This window comes from Netta rufina (genome assembly GCF_964035555.1).
Source record: "Netta rufina genome assembly, chromosome: 1".
NCBI lineage: Eukaryota > Metazoa > Chordata > Aves > Anseriformes > Anatidae > Netta > Netta rufina.
The window spans coordinates 94,399,467-94,421,576 of NC_140123.1; the positions used below are offsets into that span (position 1 = coordinate 94,399,467).

The 22,110-nt window shown below is 38.0% G+C and overlaps 1 protein-coding gene across 6 annotated transcripts in view; it reads left to right on the top strand.

The window, feature by feature from the left end:
• The window catches only part of ERG (ETS transcription factor ERG), a 148,932-nt gene that overhangs the window by 94,714 nt on the left and 32,108 nt on the right, over positions 1-22,110 (top strand). For all 6 annotated transcript variants that reach the window (XM_084284052.1, XM_084284051.1, XM_084284054.1 and 3 more), the window contains one exon: positions 17,893-18,110. In XM_084284052.1, the coding sequence (XP_084140178.1) occupies positions 17,893-18,110 (218 nt within the window). The remainder of the gene's footprint in view (positions 1-17,892; positions 18,111-22,110) is intronic.

Consider the following 22,110-nt stretch of genomic DNA (forward strand, 5'->3'; position numbering starts at 1 on the left):
TTTGTCCACTACTGCTGTTAAAAAGCAAGTTTGATAACTCTGAATTTTCATGACAATGAACATAAACTCAAAACCTCAGTACTTTGATGTACGTTTTATCAACGTGCACGTTCATCCAAAATAATTTACAATCTACTGCATAAGCAAGTGAGGTGATAATAGTGAGTAGAGGTCAACGTTGATAAAAACAATAACGAAAAGAGGGAAAAGAAAATCTGCAAAGGAAATACTTTCAGTCATGAAGTATCCCAAGGATGACTAACTGAGGTTTTTTGAAACTGTCAATAAGCTTAGCATACAGGGGACACTGGGAGGAAAGAAAAACAAAAACATTATACTCTGAATTTTCATGACAATGAATATAAACTCAAAACCTCAGTACTTTGGAGACCAATTACAATCACCATACTTGTGTAAATAAGTAAGAATGTGGCCAAGCAAGGGAGGACAGAAGCCAAAACTTCCAAAAAGGTATAGCTTTGCCAGCAAAGAGGTCCTAGGCAAAACAGCAACAATGACCCCTGATTATTCCAGTGATTTAGAGAAATGCAGGGAGCACCAAAGCTCAAAGTAAGAGCAAAAATTTTCATTTGCTTTACAAAACAGTGGGCAATTGTCAAAATCCTTTTTGTGTGCAAAGACCAAGAGCATCTTTTATTAATTGTGATTGGGCCTAAGCCATGAACATTATTGTAATCTTCAGCTGCAGCCTGGCAAAGATTCTGAGCAAAGGGCACTGCAATACTTGGGAGCTCACTACCACCAAAGAAGTGGATTTGCTGCCCTCTGCAAAGAGAAAATGCTATTCTTTTCAGAAAAGTTGTGTCTAGGTAAAGATAAGAACTTTCCTACTTGTTCTAGAGTGTAATATGCCTAGCAAATGGCAGAACAAGTCACCTCTCTGTTCTAAAGGAAGCAATGCCTCTTCTGGTCTTAGCACAGCTGTGGAAGTAATACACAAGAAGGAGTCCTTGGTTTAAACATGCAAATGCATTGTCCTTATTACACGTCATTTAGAAAAAGGCTTAGAAAAAGGCATGTCAGGAATTCACACAAGACTACTTGCAAATTCAACTGACCCAACATGCTGATTCTATCCTCTTTTGGGTGATGGAAGAAATTCAGTGCAGAAGCTTGCAATTGAAGCATCCATTCCTCTGAGACTGTGACCTTTTTTTTTTTTTCTTTTTTTTTTTTTTTTTAATTTTGCTGTTTTCGTATTCGTTTCTAATTCACATTCTAAGCTTTCTACAGCCTGTCAATTCACTTACCCATTGTCAAAATGTATCTCAAAGTGAAAATTAATAATGTTTTAGAGTTATATTTTGTTCAGAAAAAAAACTTGACCATTATTTCTCTCCATACTCTGAGATTTACCAAGGTTAACCAATGGCCTCTCATATAAATTGAAGTCACTGTGGATATCTCTTTCACACCAAAGTCCTCATGAACATTACCTAGCTTTCAGTTTCTCTGGTTGACTTTCTTGCAGTCCATAACTTCCCAGTGCTCTGGGTACCAACAGAATTCTCCAGTCTCACAGACTTCAGCCTTGGTCAACCACCTTGTTTCCTTCTCTGAATTTCTTTATCTCCTTTAGGACTCCTTCCTTCCTTCCTTCCTTCCTTCCTTCCTTCCTTCCTGCCTTCCTGCCTTCCTGCCTTCCTGCCTTCCTGCCTTCCTGCCTTCCTTCCTCCCTCCCTCCCTCCCTCCCTCCCTCCCTCCCTCCCTTCCTCTCTCCCTTTTTCTTTCTTTTTCTTTCTTTCTTTCTTTCTTTCTTTCTTTCTTTCTTTCTTTCTTTCTTTCTTTCTTTCTTTCTTTCTTTCTTTCTTTCTTTCTTTCTTTCTTTCTTTCTTTCTTTCTTTCTTTCTTTCTTTCTTTCTTTCTTTCTTTCTTTCTTTCTTTCCTTCCTTCCTTCCTTCCTTCCTTCCTTCCTTCCTTCCTTCCTTCCTTCCTTCCTTCCTTCCTTCCTTCCTTCCTTCCTTCCTTCCTTCCTTCTTTCCTTCTTTCCTTCCTTCTTTCCTTCTTTCCTTCTTTCCTTCCTTCTTTCCTTCTTTCCTTCTTTCCTTCTTCCAATGACATTGTCTTTTTTCTGCTTTGTATAACCCTGAGTTGCCTTCAACTTCTATGCATGTGTCCAAAGGATAGAACTAGTTTCAGTCTGTCTCCTAGAACCATCCTGCACCCCTTTCTACCAGAAATACAGTTTGTCTCAGTTGATGAAATACTGTTGAGTGACCTGTTTATATGGAAATTAAAATAAAATAAAAAATAAAATAAAATAATAAAATAATCAATCAGAATGATGAGAATATAGCAGAAAAACAACCAACCAAACAAAAAACTCGTAGTCCAAAACATTTCTGTTTGTGTGATCAGTAGCATGCTAATCGCCCTGGCAGTTGCTGGCTAGATACCATGTGTTTTTTTTTTTTTTTTTTTCCTGTTTTAATTACTATATTGTAAGGCCAATGGCAACAGAGAGTTATGTAGCAGGGATGAATCAGAGCAAGTTCATGGTCTGGCGGCTAATGATTAGGGCAGAAGACAAGAAGTCAGTCTTTTTCAGTTATATCCACACATCTTTGAGATGTGTGACATCTTTGTGTGACTTGAAAAAATCACTGCGTATATAGGAAAAAAAAAAAAAGCAAGCTGATCGTTAAGGTCCCTTCCAACACAAGCCATTCTATGATTCTATGGTTCTATGGTTCTATGATTCTATGAAAACAGCTGTTTTTTATTTCCAGGTTCCTATCCTGAGACACTTTCATTGTGATTTTCAGAGTTTCTCTATTTCCCACTGAACTGGTGTCATTACTAGCCTCTAAGCACTTCTAATCCAGCATGAAATGAGACAATGTAATATTCAGCTGCCAAATTTGCTAGGCTGTTACATGGCTCAGTTAATACTGAAGTTGTTCTGGTGCTTTCAAAAATATCTATAAATTAAGGGCTGCTATCTCTTATTTACAAATAGTTCCATTTATATCAATAAGAATGCTGATATAAAAAAATCAGTGTGGAATGCATAATTTAACTATTAAGTTTTGAAGTGAGTAACATAGTTTGCTTTGCAAGAATTGATGACCTCACTAACACCTAATAAGTATCATGAAAGTTAGGAAAATATCCCCAAGGATTGTACTAGAAATACAGAATCAGGAACTCTGAACTTTGAAAATGGCATATATAAAAACTGAATTTTCAAATAACTGTTTTTAAAGATTATTTGTGAGTGTGTCACAAATGTAATAACTAGTATACCAAAAATACAAATCCTGATTATACTGAAAGTAGAATACAAGATGTGGCAGGAATTTAACATGTTTCTAGTAAACACTTTCCCCCCAGTTGTGATTGCATATTGAAGCTTCGGAGGGTAATAAACAGCCTTAAAACATGCCTGGTCAGTGATGAAATACTCAACATGAGGAAGCAAAAATCTTCCTGAAGCCTTAGATCTGTTTTCCATATTCTCACAAAAGAGTTGGTTTTTAGAGATCTGTTTTAGATTTCAGTCTTACTAGGAGTATCTCATAAGAAAACAGTTTGGAAAACTTTCATATATTTAAAAAATATTCAGAAGAGATACTGTTTTCTTAGTAAAATCAATTGCATGTTTCTATTAACTCTGATGAAGCAAAATTAGTTTCCATTGAGTGATTTTAAATCAATTTTTATTTGGTAAAGGTAATGTTGGAAATCCTCAGCAATCAGTTTATATTCAGCTAGCTGCAGAATTATGGTCTGGAGAAATTCATGCTTTGGACAGATGTGTAGTTCAAGCCTGGATAACTAAGGCTAGGTACCTACATGTATGTGAGCATCATAATTTCACTTGCAAATGTACCAAACACCTACAACTACAAAAGCCTCATTAGCTGGATATGTTCAAGTGAATTGAATGGTATATTAAAAAACACTAAGAATTTTCTTTGGTCAAAATCCAGTCTTCAGTCTGTCAGGATCTCATAAGGAAAACAAAGCATAAAAAGCCCACCTTCCTGCTCTCATGCCAAGTGTTCTTATCAATTTACTGCAGTTTCAGCTTACCTCAGCTGTTGGCATCTGCTGATATTATCAAAAACCAAGCCCCAACATTGCAGAAGAGCAGGAAGGTTCTGTATATGATGAGTGAGAGCTCTCCTTCCATCAGTGGAATATGTTGCATTAGGGAATTTTCCCAGCAGGATCATGGAGGGACATTGCATGGACATCTATAGCTGGAAGGGTTTGGGCTGAAAGGGGAATACAGGGGATTGCCGTTGGTACTGCACATTGCATTCACTCTGTCATGTTCTCCCCACCATGAGGTTCAGGGATTGTCCTAGGCAGCTCAAGGGCATCAAAATGTGTAGGGATCAGTCCTGTTTCCCCCTTGCCACCTTGAAGCTGACAAAGAGAGGGAGACAAGCAGAGCGAGTGAAAGCAACTGCAGAAGGAGACAGGGCAGAAATGAGTCACATTTATGGTTTCAGCTGGGTTTGCTCCAGTTTGTGCTGAAGTGGTCTTTGCTCTGCCTTCCCGCTTTCTCAGTCTTTTCTCCTCACTGCCACTCAATTTTTTGCTAGTCTTTCATAGTATTTATTTATTTATTTTTTATCTTCTGCGTAGTTCATTCAAATTGAAGATTAATCCTTGGCACAGCCATGACAATCACATTGGTCACACTATGCACTTAACTTGTGCTTTGTATCCATTTCCCTCGGCTTGTGTCACTCCTGCATTAGTTGCAAGCATTTTGTGATGAGGTCTGCTTTGCCCTAGTGCAGTACCCAAGATAGCAGAGTCTGGGGTTGCATCTAGCACTGCATAACATTCACAGTTAGCAAATACTATTGAGGCAGTTGAAATACCCTTTTTGCTGCAGTGCCATGGAGTCCACAATAGGAAATCAGCACATCATGGCATATATTTTGGCCTGTATCTCCTTTGTGGCATACTTCTTCCATGGTAATGACAGGTCTTGGTGACATGAGGTAGAGTTGTGGACTGTAGGTGATTGGAAGCTCTATGTTTTTGCATCTTTTATCAACTGAAGGAACAAGGAAACCACGTTTTTTCCCTGAAAAAACAGTGTATCCCTACCCAAAGATTTGAAAGCCAGTCAGATTCATGATTTGGGAAAATGTGATCCAGTTGTTCTGTTGTTTCTACAAATGTTTCTTTCTTGCATAATCATCATGGACAGCAAGACTAAAACAGTTTGTTCCTTACTTATTTTTATTCTTTCTTTCTGCTTTTATATCCTTGACAACCCAAATACGGAAACAAGATTTAAAAATGGCACAGTGACATTTATCACTGACTTTTATCATATGTGTCTCAACAAGTGATATGTATTGTACCTGTGGGAGTTTAGTGTATGGGCTTTCTTGGTTTACCGAATACCAGGAACTTTGAAGATTGCTCAGGTCAGCCAGGAAATAAATCAACAAGATCCTCTGGTTTTCCCTTCTTATAGAACAACATGTATCATTTTGCTTTATTTAGTCCATACTTTCTTTTTTATTAGATTGCAGCGAAACATAAATGGTGTCTGTTTACATTCCTTACTGATTCAGCTTGAAATTATGACCAAGTATGGCTTGAGTAGTCTATAAAAAGATATGGTAGTTTCTGGCTGTCAGACATACAAAGGTGTTCCTGGAAGCTCAAAACCCAGAGTGCAAATCAGTTAGCCTTCTGGATGATTTTGAAACCTCAAATCCTTTGAAATAGTTGGCAACCTGCCTGTTGCATATTTACAGTTACACAACTCTTCCTCTCTGAGACTTTTAAAAGTTCCTCCTTCCTTTTTTCTTTAAGTCCCTTGGCAGCATCAAAACAGCTTCTCTCTCTCTCTATCCCCCCTCTCTCCAGCCCTTCCCCCTTCAGCTCTCACTCTCCTTGGTATGGCACATTGTTCTGTGGAAATGGGTTGTTTTGAGTTCACACTTTGTTTTCCTGATGTTTTTCTGGGAAGCTGGACATGGCACAAAAGATATGGAAGCAGCTTGTAGGAAATGGGTTTGTTTGGGGAAACAATAAAAGAGAAACAGCCTGCATACCTCTCCTGTATGTACATTTGAAGGCATAGCATACAGTATATAAAGATATTCTGGGGGTCATTTTTCAGTACAGTCCAAAGAAAAGTAAATCCAAATCTTTTATTTTAACATATCTTAAGCCTTCATCCAATCAGCTTAATTTCTTATAGTATAACCTGTCAGTCACCTGATCTTATTAGCAAGATATGGGGAAAAGCGTCTTGATTTTTTTTTTCTGGTGTAGTAAATGCAAATTTCAGTGTTCTGGTCTTGAGATTGTCTTCACTTCAGTTGACTTCCTTAGTTCTGTTCTTATCACTGGCAGCAGGAAGATTTTTTGGTTCTCCTGGAGCTGATGTTGGTGTCACAGAAAACTGAGATGTGAGTCAATATTAGAATCACAGGGAATGTCTTTAGCAAGAATGATGATGATGGTAATCACTAGCTTAGAAAAGATACTGCTACAAGGAATTTTTTTTGTTGCCAACTCAAAAATATTGCTACACACAGTTTCCTTTTCATCTTCACATGTACAATTAAACATAACTGGATTCAGCAAAAAACATGGTCACAGAGCCATGACTGATGCAGTGAAGGTAGAGGTTGACTGTATGTGGTAAATCTAAAAAAAATGTAAATGAATAAAAAAAAATGTTTAAAATTTATAATTTTGAATTGGTGTTATTTTTTAGAATGACATTGCTTAACATCTGTAATGAGTTCAATTAAAAAGTAAAACCAAAGGTGCCATTGGGATTAATTTTAATTAATTAATTTCTTTATTTAGTGACACAGCATTTTTTTTTCCTGGTGTGTATGGGAGGATTTCTTATTTTTGCTTGTTTGATTGTCTGTTTGTTTGTTTAGTCTGGCAACAAGCAAAGAATATTCATCTCAACTTTGTCATCAATGACAAACAACATTTTTCTTCTGATCCATTCCAACTAGAGTATATCAAAAAACATGCCAGTCTATTTGATTGATCTCATAGTTAATTCTCAAGCTAAAATGATGATTTCCTTACTTTACACTGGTCCAAGAGAGCAGGTTGAACAGGCTTAAAGCCAAGCACATGCTTAACTTTGTTATTATTTAACTAAGTACTTTTCTGTCTTAATCTTTACAAATGTAGAAATGTCTTAATGCTATGACGTCCAAACCTATATTAATTTCATTAGTCATGTTATGTAGCAAATGACTAAAATAGCATGTGCTGAATTATGAATCAAGATATTCATGATAAACAATTATAGGAAAGTATGTTAGGCTATACACTATAAAGGTTATCGTGACAGGAAGTCATATTTTATATACATAGTCAGCATACTTGGAAAGTTAATTCTGAATTCAGAAAGATTACTCATCTAAGCAATATTCCATATGCTTGTAAAATGGGGAATACCATGGTATACATGTATATATTCATTGCATGCATGAATCCAGAATAAAAGGTGGCTGTGGAAAAGGAAGGGAAACTAATGTAAACAAAGGACTTCTCTGTTACAATGTTGTGCAAAAATAGAGAGAGCTCTCGATGTAGTGATTTTTATTTATTTTATGTTATTTTTTTAAAGCAATAGCAATTTGCATTTTAATTCCAGTTATCTAATGGAGAAAATTCAGTCAAAAATATGAAGATAAATACATTTGGAAGTAAATAAAAACATTCTTATAAATAAAGATTGCTTAAGCAGTGTTTGCTTGCAAAAGTTATAAAGCAGGGAGATTAATAAATGTTGAATGTGATAAATGTTGTTTAAATAGGAATGTGGGAACTTAAAATATGTATGAAGGGGAACACATGTGAGCATCAAAAACCTTTGCATCCTGATGTAGCAGGTTCCCTGAGGGGGAAGCTGAGCTGCAGGAAGGTGGCCCTACAGATACTGATGAATGGTTCCTCTTTCCCCTCTCCAGGCTGATCCCACTTTATTTCTCCCCCCCCTTTTTTTTTTTTTTTTTAACCTTACTGTTTAATTCTTTCATCAATACCTTGGTTGTAAAGGTTTCTTCATTCCTTCATATAAATCTCTCATCAATTTGCTGTTGAGTTAGTCTAAGACTTATAGTACACATTGGAGAAAACTATTTTAAAGACTGAATTATTTTTACTTTAAAATTTTTGTTCTGAGATTAATGATGGGATTGTTAAAAAATTTCCTTACATATACTTGTGTGTACATATATAATGGACATATGTAATTATATACACAAATATATATATGGTGCATCAACCCACCACAGTTAACAAATATGAAACTTAGTATAAAGGCAATATATAATCTTGTAATTTAGGTTAAGCAATAGGAAAAATAGCTGAAAATGTTACCATCTTGTGGAAATCTTTTGAATAACGCAGAAAAGATTGTGTGGCATTATTATGCTAAGAATTTTTTCAGTAAAGTTGTCGAAAACAAAGTACTGGGCCAATTATGTATTCAAGCAAAACCTTTAGTTCTATACAGATGACTGAATCTGATAAACACAGTAGTTCTTAAAGACTTTGCATTCAAACTGCAGGGGCTACCTGTGAAGCCAAAGATGCTAATGGGAAACACAGAAAGGATAGGACAGGACAGCATGTCTGGAATGGGATCTTATTTTGGGCAGCTGTTCTGGCCCCAGGACTCTTCCTCTATATCATTCCGGTCAATTAGCAAAAGTTCATAGCAGGTGTGGCATGAAACCTCAGTTCACTTCCAATTGGGCTGTGGGCCATTTTACAAATCTGCCACCTGTTTTGCCAAACAAATAATTGCTGAAAGAAAACCAAAACAGATGTTTATGATTATTTTTTTTTATAACAAAGTAGAAGGTTGCCTGCTCATTCAGATTGAGAAGGTCTCAAACCAGAAAAGCAGGGTAGAAGCAACAGGCTAGCCCTGTACCAAGGCAGAAATGGAGTTTTATATCCAAGTTTTCCAAAACTTGGCCATTATTTATTGCCATTTTGGAACCCTAGAAGTTAACAAACAAGATTAAAAGAGGAAAAAACCTCAGGTTTTCAGAATTCATAATTGACAATACTATCAAGATGAAAAGAAAGAAAAGTCTATTGTATTGACTGAAAAAATAGTCATTCAAACTTCAGTGTAACAGCTCTGTGCCTGGCTGGAAGTGCTAAAATAAGCATACAAAGCTACAGTTTCTTTAAAAATGTGTATACAATATACAATCTGCAGGATACAATTGTATTGTTTTTAGCACTGATGAATTAAGGTTGACATAATCATTGAGGAATACATATTCTGAGCCCAGCTGATCATTGTGCTGCTTGAGCGCTGCTGTGCTTTAAGGTCTGTGGGCTGTGCTGGAGCAGGTTCTTCAGTAGACCCGACCTCTCCAAGTAACCATGATGGTGCCTAGACAGTGCACAGGCCACTGGTGAAAGAACACTTGTCTTTTTCTCTGAAATATGTCAAATCTGAAGTGTCAACCCATTTGGGCTGAAAGTTACATTTGGACTCTGACCACTATTCAGCACTTTCATGGACAATGTGTTTGTCCTCATTGCATCAGAGCCATAGATGTCCAACCGCCTAAGAGATCTCACAATGTTAACATGAGCCCAAACACATGCAGGCTGCAGCCCCAGGTGCCTGAATAGCAAAGCTACCAGTGTAGTAAATAAGTAGTAAGTAGTTTAAGTAGTTTAACGGATCCTATTCAGGCAGAAAGAAAAAAGCAATGGGGCTCATAGCTGTATGGCATCAGATTGCTTTATTACCTAGGCTTTTTATACAGTTTTTTGAAATTTGAGGTCAGCTTTCCTTCTAAATGAAAGTGCCTGGTGCGGTTCTTTGTTGTTAGCACTGCTGTTGCATGGGCTTCAAGACATGCTGCTTCAGGACTTACCCTTCAGAGGCATTGTTTTGAAGTCACTTGGGCATTGCATGTGTACTGAACCAGTTGCAGGATGAAGGCTTTCATCGTAGCATTTGAATAAGCCAACTGCACTGTTTTGATGGTATCTAGGGCATGTGACATATGTGAAATAGTTCCCTATTTCCATTTATTTACTATTTTAGAGGGGTTAAACTATGCATTTGCTCTTTACTATGAGATGAAGATGGCAGGTGGAATAATTGATTGTGAAATGGCAATCCTTTCAATCTGACATATACTTTCTGATCACTGAAGGTTAATGGTTCATCAACTCTACTTGGTGTGATAATCCTTCTGTGTGGGGTGCAGGGTAGTCCCAAATATGGCACTGAACTTGGCACGAAGGAGATATGTTTTCTAAAGAAAGACCCATTTTTGTCATTTTTACCAAAATTTCCCCATCTGCAACAGTGGAGCAGTAATTTTTCCTGATTTTATGAAGAACTTGAGGACCTGGAGGTGAATGCTTGGTGCTACAAATATTGCCCTATGATGAAAGGAAGTGACAAAAATAGCCTGGGTAAAAATAGGGTTGACTGACCTCTCAGAAATGACAGGCTATATATTAAATACGATGATAAAGCACTGCACTCTGCATTTGAATTTATAATGTCTCAGAATTTGTTCATTACGAGACAGAAAGGTAAATCTTTGGGCTTAGCCATGAGGGCTCCATTCACATTATTAGTTCTAGTGAAGTCAGGAGAATGATTTACACAAAGAGGGCTTCAGGATTGCTCCTTACACATCTGTGATTGTTTCCCAGAAATAAATCTAGTCTGTAGTTTCATAACATCATTTTGATAGATGCTTGATTATTCTTTTTTTTTCAAGTGGGACCACAGCAGTGGTTTTCCTTTGCTTCCAAACATCCTTTGTATTTGTCTCAGCAAGAGGTGAAGATACCAGATTAGTGGTAGCACCCTGTCTGTGTTTGGATTACCCCAGACTATCCAAGTGTTCATTGCAAATAGGTGGAGGATGTTAGCTGAGCTAGCAATAAGATTCTCATGGGTGGAGGTGAGGACAACATCTGTCTTTCCTATCTTGTACTTGCCAAGGCTTTTTGTTGTTCCTGAACTCTCTCATGAATATAATATGTGGATTTTTGTGTGATCTAATGAATCCAAGACTTAGAGATTTAGAAGGAAAACATTTTCCAGATGTGTGCTGCAATTCCTGACTCAGGTGACTGCATTTTAAGTAGTAACCTTTTCCAGTATGTTCCACACACCATATTGAATGTCTCTGAAAACCTCTTCTTTTGCAAATGTTCAGAATAGAGATGTAAGAGCATCATGATTAATAAGCTATAGCAAGGCTAAAACATCAACCACAACTACTTGTCTTTTGTTTCACGGATTATTGCTTGGTGCAGTGAATCCAAGGCTCAAAGACTTGGCCTTAAAGCAGAGCTGCAAATTTAGGCTAGGAGCCCTTTAGTGGTTCAGCCACATTGCTTTATTGTGCAGCAATGCCTGCTTCAGTCGTGAGCAGAGTGGAGTTTCAGGCTGGAAGACTGCCCATTGCTCTGTGAGGTTCTTGTGTCCGGCCTCTCATGTGCTGTCTTTTCCAGCATGGAAATGACATTCCTAGCCTGTTTGAAATTAGCCTTTCACTCCAGATAAACTGCATCAAAAGAGCATCTGAAAGTGTAGTTTGGGGAAGAGTAGAAAAGTAGCAAACGAAAGTGAGTCTGGAGTGGATATACCAAGGTGTATACTGCGTACTTTCTTGGACACTTCCATCTGTTCCTTCTTTCAGTTGCAATTGTTTTACAGTTAAATTGTATGCAATTTCAATAACAAATGCTATCAAGTTGCAAGGGATACAGTGTACAACCAAGCATGGAAACACTTAAGAGAGCTAACTGCATGGTCTTAATCAGAACAGTCTTACCTCAGAAAAGACAGTTCCTCTCCAAATGTAATGTTTATCAGGAACTTGATGGAAAATTTCTGGGAAAGTGGTGAAACTAATAATTTCAATAACACTGATAAATTCTTTCTGATAAATAATTTTATAAACTTCCATTCCAATAAGTTCATTCAAGTGTACAATTATTATATGAATATAATCCATCAAAAGTGTTTAAAATAGAATGTTTTAACACCTGCAAAACACACATCCCCGCTTTAGAATCCACCCTTCTAATAAATGTTTAGTGAAAGTTTTCACATATTAGCTTTTTTAATCTAATTTAAAATGAAAATAAGTCCCAGTATGTCAAAATTCCTCATTGAATGGAGAATTGATTTTTCTGGCCAACTGTAGACATCCAACAAGCACTAGGAAACAGCCTGTGTCTGAATGAATTGTAGCTGTGTTTACACATGCATTATTATGAAGTCAGATTAAGAAAGAAATGAAAGTTGTTTACATTAATTAGGAGAAATATCATAAAATCGGTATAAAAAAAAAAAAAAGAGAGAGATTATATACATGCACAGCCATATGGCAAAGCTAATTAAAAGTTTTTATGGCAGTGTCTGCATGTGTCTCACAGTTAGGGGTAACAGTTTCATTTTGAAACATGGGAGTGATGACTGTACAATCAAGAAATGCTTTTTGCTGTCTGAAGCATCTCTCAATGTACAAAATGGGTTGTTGCTATATTTGTGACTCCTTATGCATCCTTCTCTTCACATGTACCTCTGGCCCATGGTCCTACTGTTCTACTGTTTTGTAGCCAATGTTCTTGATCGTACTGGTGTGTTATTGTCTGCTATAATTTTAACATTGCTGAGTAGTAAATTCTTGATTTCCCACATTCTTGAGGCATTTTTTGACCACCAAGACACTTCATACATTTTTCGATAGAGAATGAGGGTAAAAAAAAAAAATCTACTGAACCTTTTCTGTTACAGGGAATAAGCAATAAGCAATGGAAACATTCAAAGATATTAAAAAAAAAAAAAAAAAAAAAAAAAAAAAAAAGAGTTGAATATTCTTAGATGTACATACATACACAAGTGTGTATAGATATACACATACTATACACACACATACAGTGAGTGTACTACCTGAACTTGTGATTGAAATTTATTGCCATAGAAATAAATTAAAATGCTAATATCTAAAGTAGAGGTTGGCTTGATGGCATGCAGGGAGAGTACACAAATGTATTTCATGTACAAGCAAGCACGTTTCCTAATTAGAATTAACTTAAGAAAAAGCATCACCATGTTAGGCCTAAACATTCTTTTTAAAATCCTACTGAAGTATTTTTTCCACAACAACCCTCATAACAAACAAATTATGCTAGACAACTGCACACCTCATTATCTCCTTTAATCATTCCTTAATGTTGATCAAACTCAAGAAAAAAAAAGTCTTTGTCCTTAGTTCCTGACATTGCATATAAAGGACAATCAAGCTTGCATATACTTCTCATGATGGGAACTACTTCAATCACATTTCCTGTAACTTCGTGTTTCTGGGCCAAGTAATCTTGTATTTGATTAAGTAAACACCTTTGTCCTAATGACTTCATGCCTACTTTAAAGGCGTTGCTCTACCTATTGTTCTACAAATTTGTCAGTCTGTTAGTCTATTTTTTTAAACTTATCAGTGAAGTATAAGTCAAAACTAAATAGAGAAAGACATTTCGTTCTTTTATCATTTGTACAGAAAGTTCAGCTGAGAAGGTTTTTCATGATACAGGGGATAAAAAATAGAAAAATCTTAATGAAGGAACTTATTTTCATGTTTTGCTTGTGACACTGTGAAAACAAGTTTGTGGAGAAAGAAGGAAAATCCGCGTCCAGTATTGACCTCATATAATATTAGTGGTTCTACTTCACAGACTTGCATGAAAACCCTTCCCACCTGTCACTGCAAGCATTCCGTGTGGGTTTCTTCATATTACAATACCCCAGCTGCTGATTACTAGAAATTAAAGACTTATTTCTGAGGTGTCATGAGAATATGCTATTGTCATGAGAAATCCAGAATGATGACCCATTCAATACTAACATTATTCCCCCAAAGGTGTAGAACTTTGCAAGATGTGCAAGATGGTTGCCTTGTTATGCAACTATTTTGTAATATTTATTAATGTTTACTTTGCTTTATCCCACTTATTGCTTGATGTTGCCAAACTGCTTCAGTAATAGCATTAATATGGATGAGAAAAAAAGATTAACATGTAAATGAGTAATGAAGAGCATTTACTAGAAATAGAACTGGCATCCATATGTAAAAATCCCTTGCCAAATATTGTCAGTATTAATGTCTTTGTCTATGTTTATAAGTGGCCAGACCATGCAGCTATTTTTCATGATGGTTAATGCACAAATTGATACTACATTTGGTCCAAGAGATAACATTTAGAATTACAGCAGAAAGTACATTTTTAAGTTCCTCTATTTAAGAAAGAAAGACCCATTCTGCCTTCTGTCAGCTATTTGGTACAGCTGTTAGAGCTTTCCTTCTACAGCTTATGTAGGGTTAAGACTTGAAGGCTTTAATCAGTAATGAGAAATCAAGGATGGACAAGATGAAACGATGCATACAAGAAGCAGCTGGAGGACATTTGCTGTTTTTCTGGAATACAAAATTATGTCAGTTATCAGGCATTCTTGTGTAGCTGAGAAATGTTTCAAATTTCTTGATGCTATTTCTATGCTTTCCCACAGTACATGTTTCACAAGAGGTTATATCAGGTTGCACTAGCCTCTCATTGTTCAGCATCACTGTGTCTTGCAAGATCGGTGGATTTAGAAATACCCAGGACAGAAATCCTCAATTTTTAAGATCACTAGGACAAAAATTCAACACTTATCATTTCTCGACACACAGCTCCATCCCATGTGTTGCAGACTTTTCCTTGTGCGTAATGATATGCTAGGATCACATATATCATCACCTTGTAGTGCTTCCTGGTAAATTGAATTCAATGGGCCTGGCTGCATTTGCAAGAGAGGACATTAGGTATGACTTTCTGTACCCCAGCTGACAGGAGGAGCAGTAAAACAGATGCTAAACATAGTTTCCACGTTTCCCACATGCAACCTCAACCTCACTTAATGTATGAGATGAGAGAAAAGATAGTTAAGGAGGAAGTAAGGCTAATTCTAGTTTAGACTATGTTCTCTAGTTATGCTGACTCCTCAAAATTATGCAAAAGCTTACTTAGCTGATCAGTTCAGCTTGTGTAATGTGCACAAAGGAGGGATGACACATGTCCGAGTGTCCTTCAAGACAGGCCAGCAAAGATCAGTGAGGACTTGGAGTAAATCATCAGAGACCCTCACTATCATAAAGTACACAATAATAAGACTTCCGGACAAGGACAAGCCCAATGGTACCAAAAGTTGGCAGAAACCCAGTTATTCCTACAGAGACTTTACAGAGCTGTCAGCATGCACTAACTGATGGCTAACAGGATGGATTTCAGATTATTAAATCAGAACAAAACTCTAGCTAGCAAATTGCAATTTTATTGTCAGAGAATAACAAGACATTTTTTTCCTGAAATACAAGGTCTAAATCCTTCTCCTGGGTTCATTTATGTCTGCCTTGTTTTTGCTGTAGCCTTTTAGATATTTGCATAACCCTTATTAATTGGGTTCATATTTCTGGTGTTCACTGTCTAGCCTCAGGAAGTTAAAACACGTACTTTCCCTCTTTGTGCAACATAATGTGCATCCATAGTACAGAAAATATTTCTTGTCATTAGTGATACCAACAAAGAGAAACACCATATTTTTTGGTTTGCATTCATGATCATATTAAATATTCTTATATTAATTTATATTAGATTGAGTCAAGTTTAATAGAAACAAGAATAAATTTGTTTTGCTTCTCTTGTGTGTGGGAGGATAAGAAATACATTCATTATGTAGCATTTAATGCCTCTTTTGAAAACATTTTTACAGAGTGAAAGATTTTTGCAGAGTGAAATAATATTCTTCCTGTTGTATTTGCAATCTTGTTCCTGCTTTCCCCTGTATATTTCACACTTACATGTATTTACTGTGGCTAACTTTTCCAAAATTAGCAATTCATTACATATTTTTTGGTTCATTTATTAGCTTTTCATTGGGACAGAAAAGAGGGAACTATGCAGTAATTAGTCTTAGGTGGAGGTAATGTTGTGATCACTTGGCCAGACTATATGTGTGTGTATATACAATATGATATGAGAGTATATATATATCTTTGTGAAAAAACTCACACAGACTGTTGAGAAAGATTTTTTTTCCTTCCAACATAACATTTTCTCTAGCTTGTGTGATGAAATCCCTGCTACTTTAACATTCAAGTGCATTAAGTCCTCCTGCTATTGCTCATCACAGCGTAGCCAGGTGAGCAAACTTTGGGGTGCAAGGGACCAGCAGCCATCTCACCTCCCACCTCTTTGAAATGCAGGAGCTTTCTGCAGGCTTTCCCAGGAATGTCTCATTAGAAATCTTCAGACCACCAGCAGTAGCAGTTTTTAGCTTTACTGGGCAAGTCAAAGGCATCCCCATCAGGGATGCAGGACAAAAAGATGAGGTGTTATTGTGGCACTTATTCTGCCTTACAGATGCCCTTTCACGCTACCACCAGAGGCAACAGTCTGGGAGCTGGGCACAGGCTATGGAAGGAATGTGCGGGGCAGGTGTAATAACCAGGGGGTTAAAACTAAAGGTGACAGGTTGGTGGTAACCTCTGTGCTCAAACTACATCTGAATAATAGCAATGAAATTGTGCAGATCTCTCTCTTATCTCTGCCTGTTGGCCTGTGGGAGGAAGACGGAGCTGTTTAGTGCTAGTGATTGAATCACCAGTCTTGTGGCACTTGAAGGGATGCTTGAGATCCTGCTCCTAAAATCAAGAGATCATAGGATAATCTCAGTCTCCACGAGAAATAATAAAAAGAAAGTGATGTTCCAGCCCTTGCAGCTGCAGATAAAACTGAATATTAACAGAGTGCGCTCTGAGGACTCACAAACCAGGCAAATAAAAGGAATAATAAATGTATGCCTCCCTTAAAACAAATAAATGTTACTGCTGATTTTTAGGACACCACGTGGCTGCTGCCACTCATGCAAAGTCCTCTTGCAGCATCTGGGGAGGACCTGAGCATGTCAGTAGAAGGACCCCCATTGCTCTGCCTCTTCTCTCTGTCCTCTCCTCTTTGTCCCCCTCTGCTGATGGATCTGTGCTGTTTTATTGCTCTCATCCCAGCTGAAGTGTGGGCCTGCAGGTGCAGTGCCCCGGTGAGGGTATGGTCATGCACCTGGTTCCTGCACGCCTCTTCACCCTCAGCCATGGCCAGCTGGTCCCTTCTACCATGACTGGGGGCTGGAGGCCATATGCTGGGGTCTTCAAGTTCTGCAAGCTACAAGGAAGTGTTCCTGTGAGAGGTGGAGAGGCTGTCAGTGGGCATGGCATCCTACAGGAGCTTGGGGCCTGTTGGTTAGTGGCAAAGCCTGGGACAATCTGACTTTTGCTGCTGCTGAAGGAAAGAGCAGGACCCCTGGTTCGGGGGTGACAACCGGCTGTGTCTTGGCACACTGTCCAGGAACAAATTGGCCCTGGTCCCAGAGGAAGGAAGAGAAGTTCCCTGTGAGTCAGCAAGGTCTAGATCCCGGTCATCTCCTGGCAGCTGGCACCTGTGACAGAGCTGTCCCTCATGTCCACACCTGGGACACGAGGGGCCTGAGATCCCTTCCCTCCCTGCCTTCTCTCTCCTGCTACCCCAGCATGCTTCCTCAGTGTTTGACCAAGCATGTGTGCACCTCTGTTCCACTGTTAGCAGGAGATGTCTCATTGGGCATGGTTTGTATTGTCCCTCCCTGATGTGCAACAGGCACTGTGAGTCCTCACCTCTGCCAGCAGCAGAGGCATGCCCAAAAAGCAGTAGACATTTACGCAAGCAACCAGCTATATTTTTCTTTTCATAAGATGGATGACCACATCTTTTCTTGGGGAATATTACGTCTGCTCTGAAATGCTGTCACATTGACTTCTCTTCTCTTGTTTGCAGGAAGCGTTATCAGTGGTGAGTGAAGACCAGTCCTTGTTCGAGTGTGCCTACGGATCACCCCACCTTGGAAAGACAGAGATGACGGCTTCCTCCTCCAGTGAATATGGGCAGACATCAAAGATGAGTCCGCGTGTTCCCCAGCAAGACTGGTTATCACAGCCCCCAGCCAGAGTCACCATCAAGATGGAGTGTAATCCAAACCAGGTTAATGGGTCAAGGTAATAAGGCCAGCGTTACCACAACTTTTCTTATGATGGGCACAGTTCACTTGACTATACTTACAAAGTGAGCACCATTTTAAGTGCCTCAAGACACCAAGCCACCAGCTGCTGTCCCAGAACCCTACAGGTCTCCTGTGCATTGCGATTCACAACTGCCAAACCCCTTAAGATGGTGGTGCTACAGGCACAGCCTTCTTGAGACCTTGTGCAATACCTTTCTTTGTTTCCTCTGACTGTGGATAATTTGCAGTATAAACTTGCATTGCAACATGGGTGAAAGAGCATATATTAAAGTTAGGAAAATATGTCTGTGGTGTGATTTTGAGCAGTTATATTGACCCATCTAGTGCTGTGGAGTATGTGATTAATATTTAACTGAAGCTCTCAAATACAGTAATCAGGTCTGATGCTTTTGCTTTAAATATAACCAAATAGAGAAACATAGGAAGTAAATTCTTGTAATGTCAAAGGGAGCAAACTATTGATTTTTACTTTTAAATTTGCTATAAGCATTCTGCTGAAGAATATAACAATGGAGTTGGATTTTAGAAGAGCTTACGATAAAGAAACACCACTTGTATGGAGGCAAGCAGGAGAGCAGAAAGGAACAAGGAAATAAATTACTCAGCTCAACAAGCAATAACCATAGCCACAGTATGTCAGTGTTTTCTCAGGACTTTCTTTGTGGATGTATCTGTGAAGGACTATTGCGTAGATTAGGCTGAAAGAGTAATGTTTGTGATGTTTTTTGTGGATATTGACTGGTAGCTCTCCAAAGCACAGGAGCCCTCTGTATGATTTTTCCCATCTGAAATAGCACAATGATGCCTTTTTTTTTTTTTTTTTTTTTTTTTTAATTCAAGGAAACTATCCAAGCAAGTGCTTTCCTGTTTAAAATGCCTGACTGTCAGAACAGTTTTCCTTTGGTGTTGCTGAAGGGCACAAGGTTCAGAAGGAGTCAGTTATTCACAATAGTTGGCAATGTACCAGTGAAGACCATGCTTCACATCGCTCTGTCCCAAACACCTGCCTACTAGTCTCATCACCCAGCATCAGATGTTTAGAGAAACCTCAGCCATGGGCACTGTGGTTACTGTTCACACTTTCTGTGCTAATGTAATGAGCACCACAAGCAGGACAAAGTGGTTTGACAGCTTATCACACATACATTTTTCATAAGAATGAAAATCAGATTTTCGTAAGGATGGAAAATGAGTTTTAATAAGGATTGGAATTGTTCTGAAGTCAAATCAGACTTTCCAGTGAATAGGTAAAGATTTGAGGTATATAGAAATAAATGGTGAGCTGAAGTTACAAAGAATTAGGGAAAGTCTTGTAAGCCTGCTTATCCAGAACCACATTTAGTTATTTTGTTTGTTTATTCCTCTTTGTGATAATCAATCATAAATGGTGTATTGATCCAAAACTAGTTTCAACTGTTTCTCAAACTACCTCTAAATATTTGTTCTGGCGTTTCTGCAGTACTAATGGTCACAATTTTTCTTAGTGTAAATTCCACAAAGTGCATTAGGGTAGATAATTAGCATCAATCATTAGTGGTAATAATTCGTAATATTATACAGAACTAAAGCCAGTTAGACTCAAACTCATAGATCTTAAGGAAGGGTCTAGATCATACAGATTCCCTTGAAATTTTTGGTCAATCACATTTAAAAAATAATCAGCAACAAATTCTGCATTGATTGTGCTGGAATCCTGAAATATGTAACTAGCCTGAATATTGGAGGAACTAGCCTGAATCACAAGTGTGTTGCTGTTGTGGTAGTTTAAGTAGAAAATTGTAGGCAACAGTGCTGTCTTTTATTAGCCTGGGGAGGTTCCCGAGCCCTGTATAGTGATCCAGAGATGACCAAAAGTGTCGTTGTGTATGGATGTGTGGTTGAGCATGCAGATGGAAGAGGTTTTCTGTTCAGAGCCTCTGCCTCCCTCCCAGGGGCCATGCCATCGCTGGGTAAAAATAGAAGTAACCAAGGCAGGGAGGAACCACAGTGCAGCCACCAGAGCAGAGCACCCCAGCTGCAGGGCTGGAGCCAGGCTCCTCATCCCTCATCTGAACATTCAGCTCATGTGCTGCTGCCTGCCTGGTGGCATGGCTTTAGCAGGGGAAACAGTAGCTGCATGAAATATTTGTGCATGTGCTCTGCACCATTACTAGCAAAAGCAATGTCTACCTTTGCAAGGCTGAATGTTGAGGGAATTGTCTGTAAATCATTCTTTTTATACCTGCTACCAGGACCCATATGTTCTGGAATAATCATGAAGCATGATTTTGATTCATACTTTTCCAGCAAAATTGCTATTTGTGCTAGTTATGGAGGCACCCAGAAATTGTCATGGCATCTGAAACCCAGTGAAACACTTTTTCACAGTACCAGCGGCCTTTGCAGCCTGTGATAAATGAAAAGAAGCGATTTTTTGTACTCTCTCTCTCTCAAAACTAAAAAGTATCAGGGCTACCTACTTCATCATTAGGACTTGCAGCTTAGTGCAAATAAGCTGATCAATGCATGAAGACCAAGTTCCTTGTTTTTGTCCAGACAGCATCACTCAGAGCTACCAAATGTGGCCATCATTAGAAAGTGAACTACTCAGTGGTGACGACTGTTTCCCAACATGAACCAGTGTGTGAGCTGGCATAATGGTTTTATTGCCGTAAGAGTCCATGCAAGCTACTGCTCTGAACTGCAGAATGTTCTTGATCAGAACACTGGTTTTCTAAAGGGCACATTCCAGCTGAACATATAATGGCAAGAAATTTAATAATTTCTGTATTGAATTAAAAATAACCTGCAGCATCTGAAGCATATTTTCATTCATTAATCTTGGATTTGACAGCCTTACTTTTAACAGAGCAATGCAGAGTTGGTAACTGGAGAAATCCAGGAAAACTCATGTTTCACAAGACATTATGCTAAAAAAAGGCATTTATAGACTATCAAATATAAGAATAGATTAACAGAAGAAAAAATAATCGTGTGCATATTACATGATTAACACACAAATAAAAATTAAATTACTCCATTTCATCAGAAATATATTATTTCATAAGGCCTAATACGTGGATGAAAAAAAGTTAATATTATATTTTTAATGGAGAAATAATTTCACCAAATAAAAGTTATAAATATATTTTGACATTTTAAAAATTCATATACATATGTGTATACATATGTATATACCGTGCATAATGCTATTATGTTTTGGGAATCATAATGTTTCTTGGTATATGATATTCCTGCCAGTTGTAGGAAAAAAAAAAAAAGTGTATCACTCAAGCCTTGCATAAGATGAAAACACTTACCAGCAATATATTATTCCTAAATAATTATATCAAATATGTAATATAATATCATAGAATCATAGAATCATAGAATATACTGAGTTGGAAGGGACCCATAAGGATCATCAAGTCTAACTCCTGGCACCGCACACTTCTTAACCAAAAGTTTAGACCATGTGACTAAGTGCACAGTCCAATCACTTTTTAAATTCAGACAGGCTTGGTGCATTGACTATGTCCCTGGGGAGCCTGTTCCAGTGTGCAACCACCCTCTCGGTGAAGAACCTCTTCCTGATGTCCAGCCTAAACTTCCCCTGCCTCAGCTTAGCACCATTCCCACGGGTCCTTTTGCTTAGTATATTGCTTAGAACTACCAATGTTGAAAATGCTCACTGTTCAATGCAATATATAAATATTACAAATACAAATATTACAAAATATATAAATATTACAAATCTGAAAACCATTTGTTCCTTCCTCAAGTCCCTCTGGGCCTTTGCCATGTGTATGTTGGTCTTTCATTGGTTTCCTGGCAGATTATCTGCTGTTCATCGCATACATGATATTGGACACGGTTTATATGTGCAGATTAGCAGTGCCTTGCCACTTGCATTTACTTTTCTGAATAAGCCTTCCCCACCCTGCCTATTTTCAGTCCCTTTAATGTTTCCCTAAATGAAATTCTAAGTTCTTAAA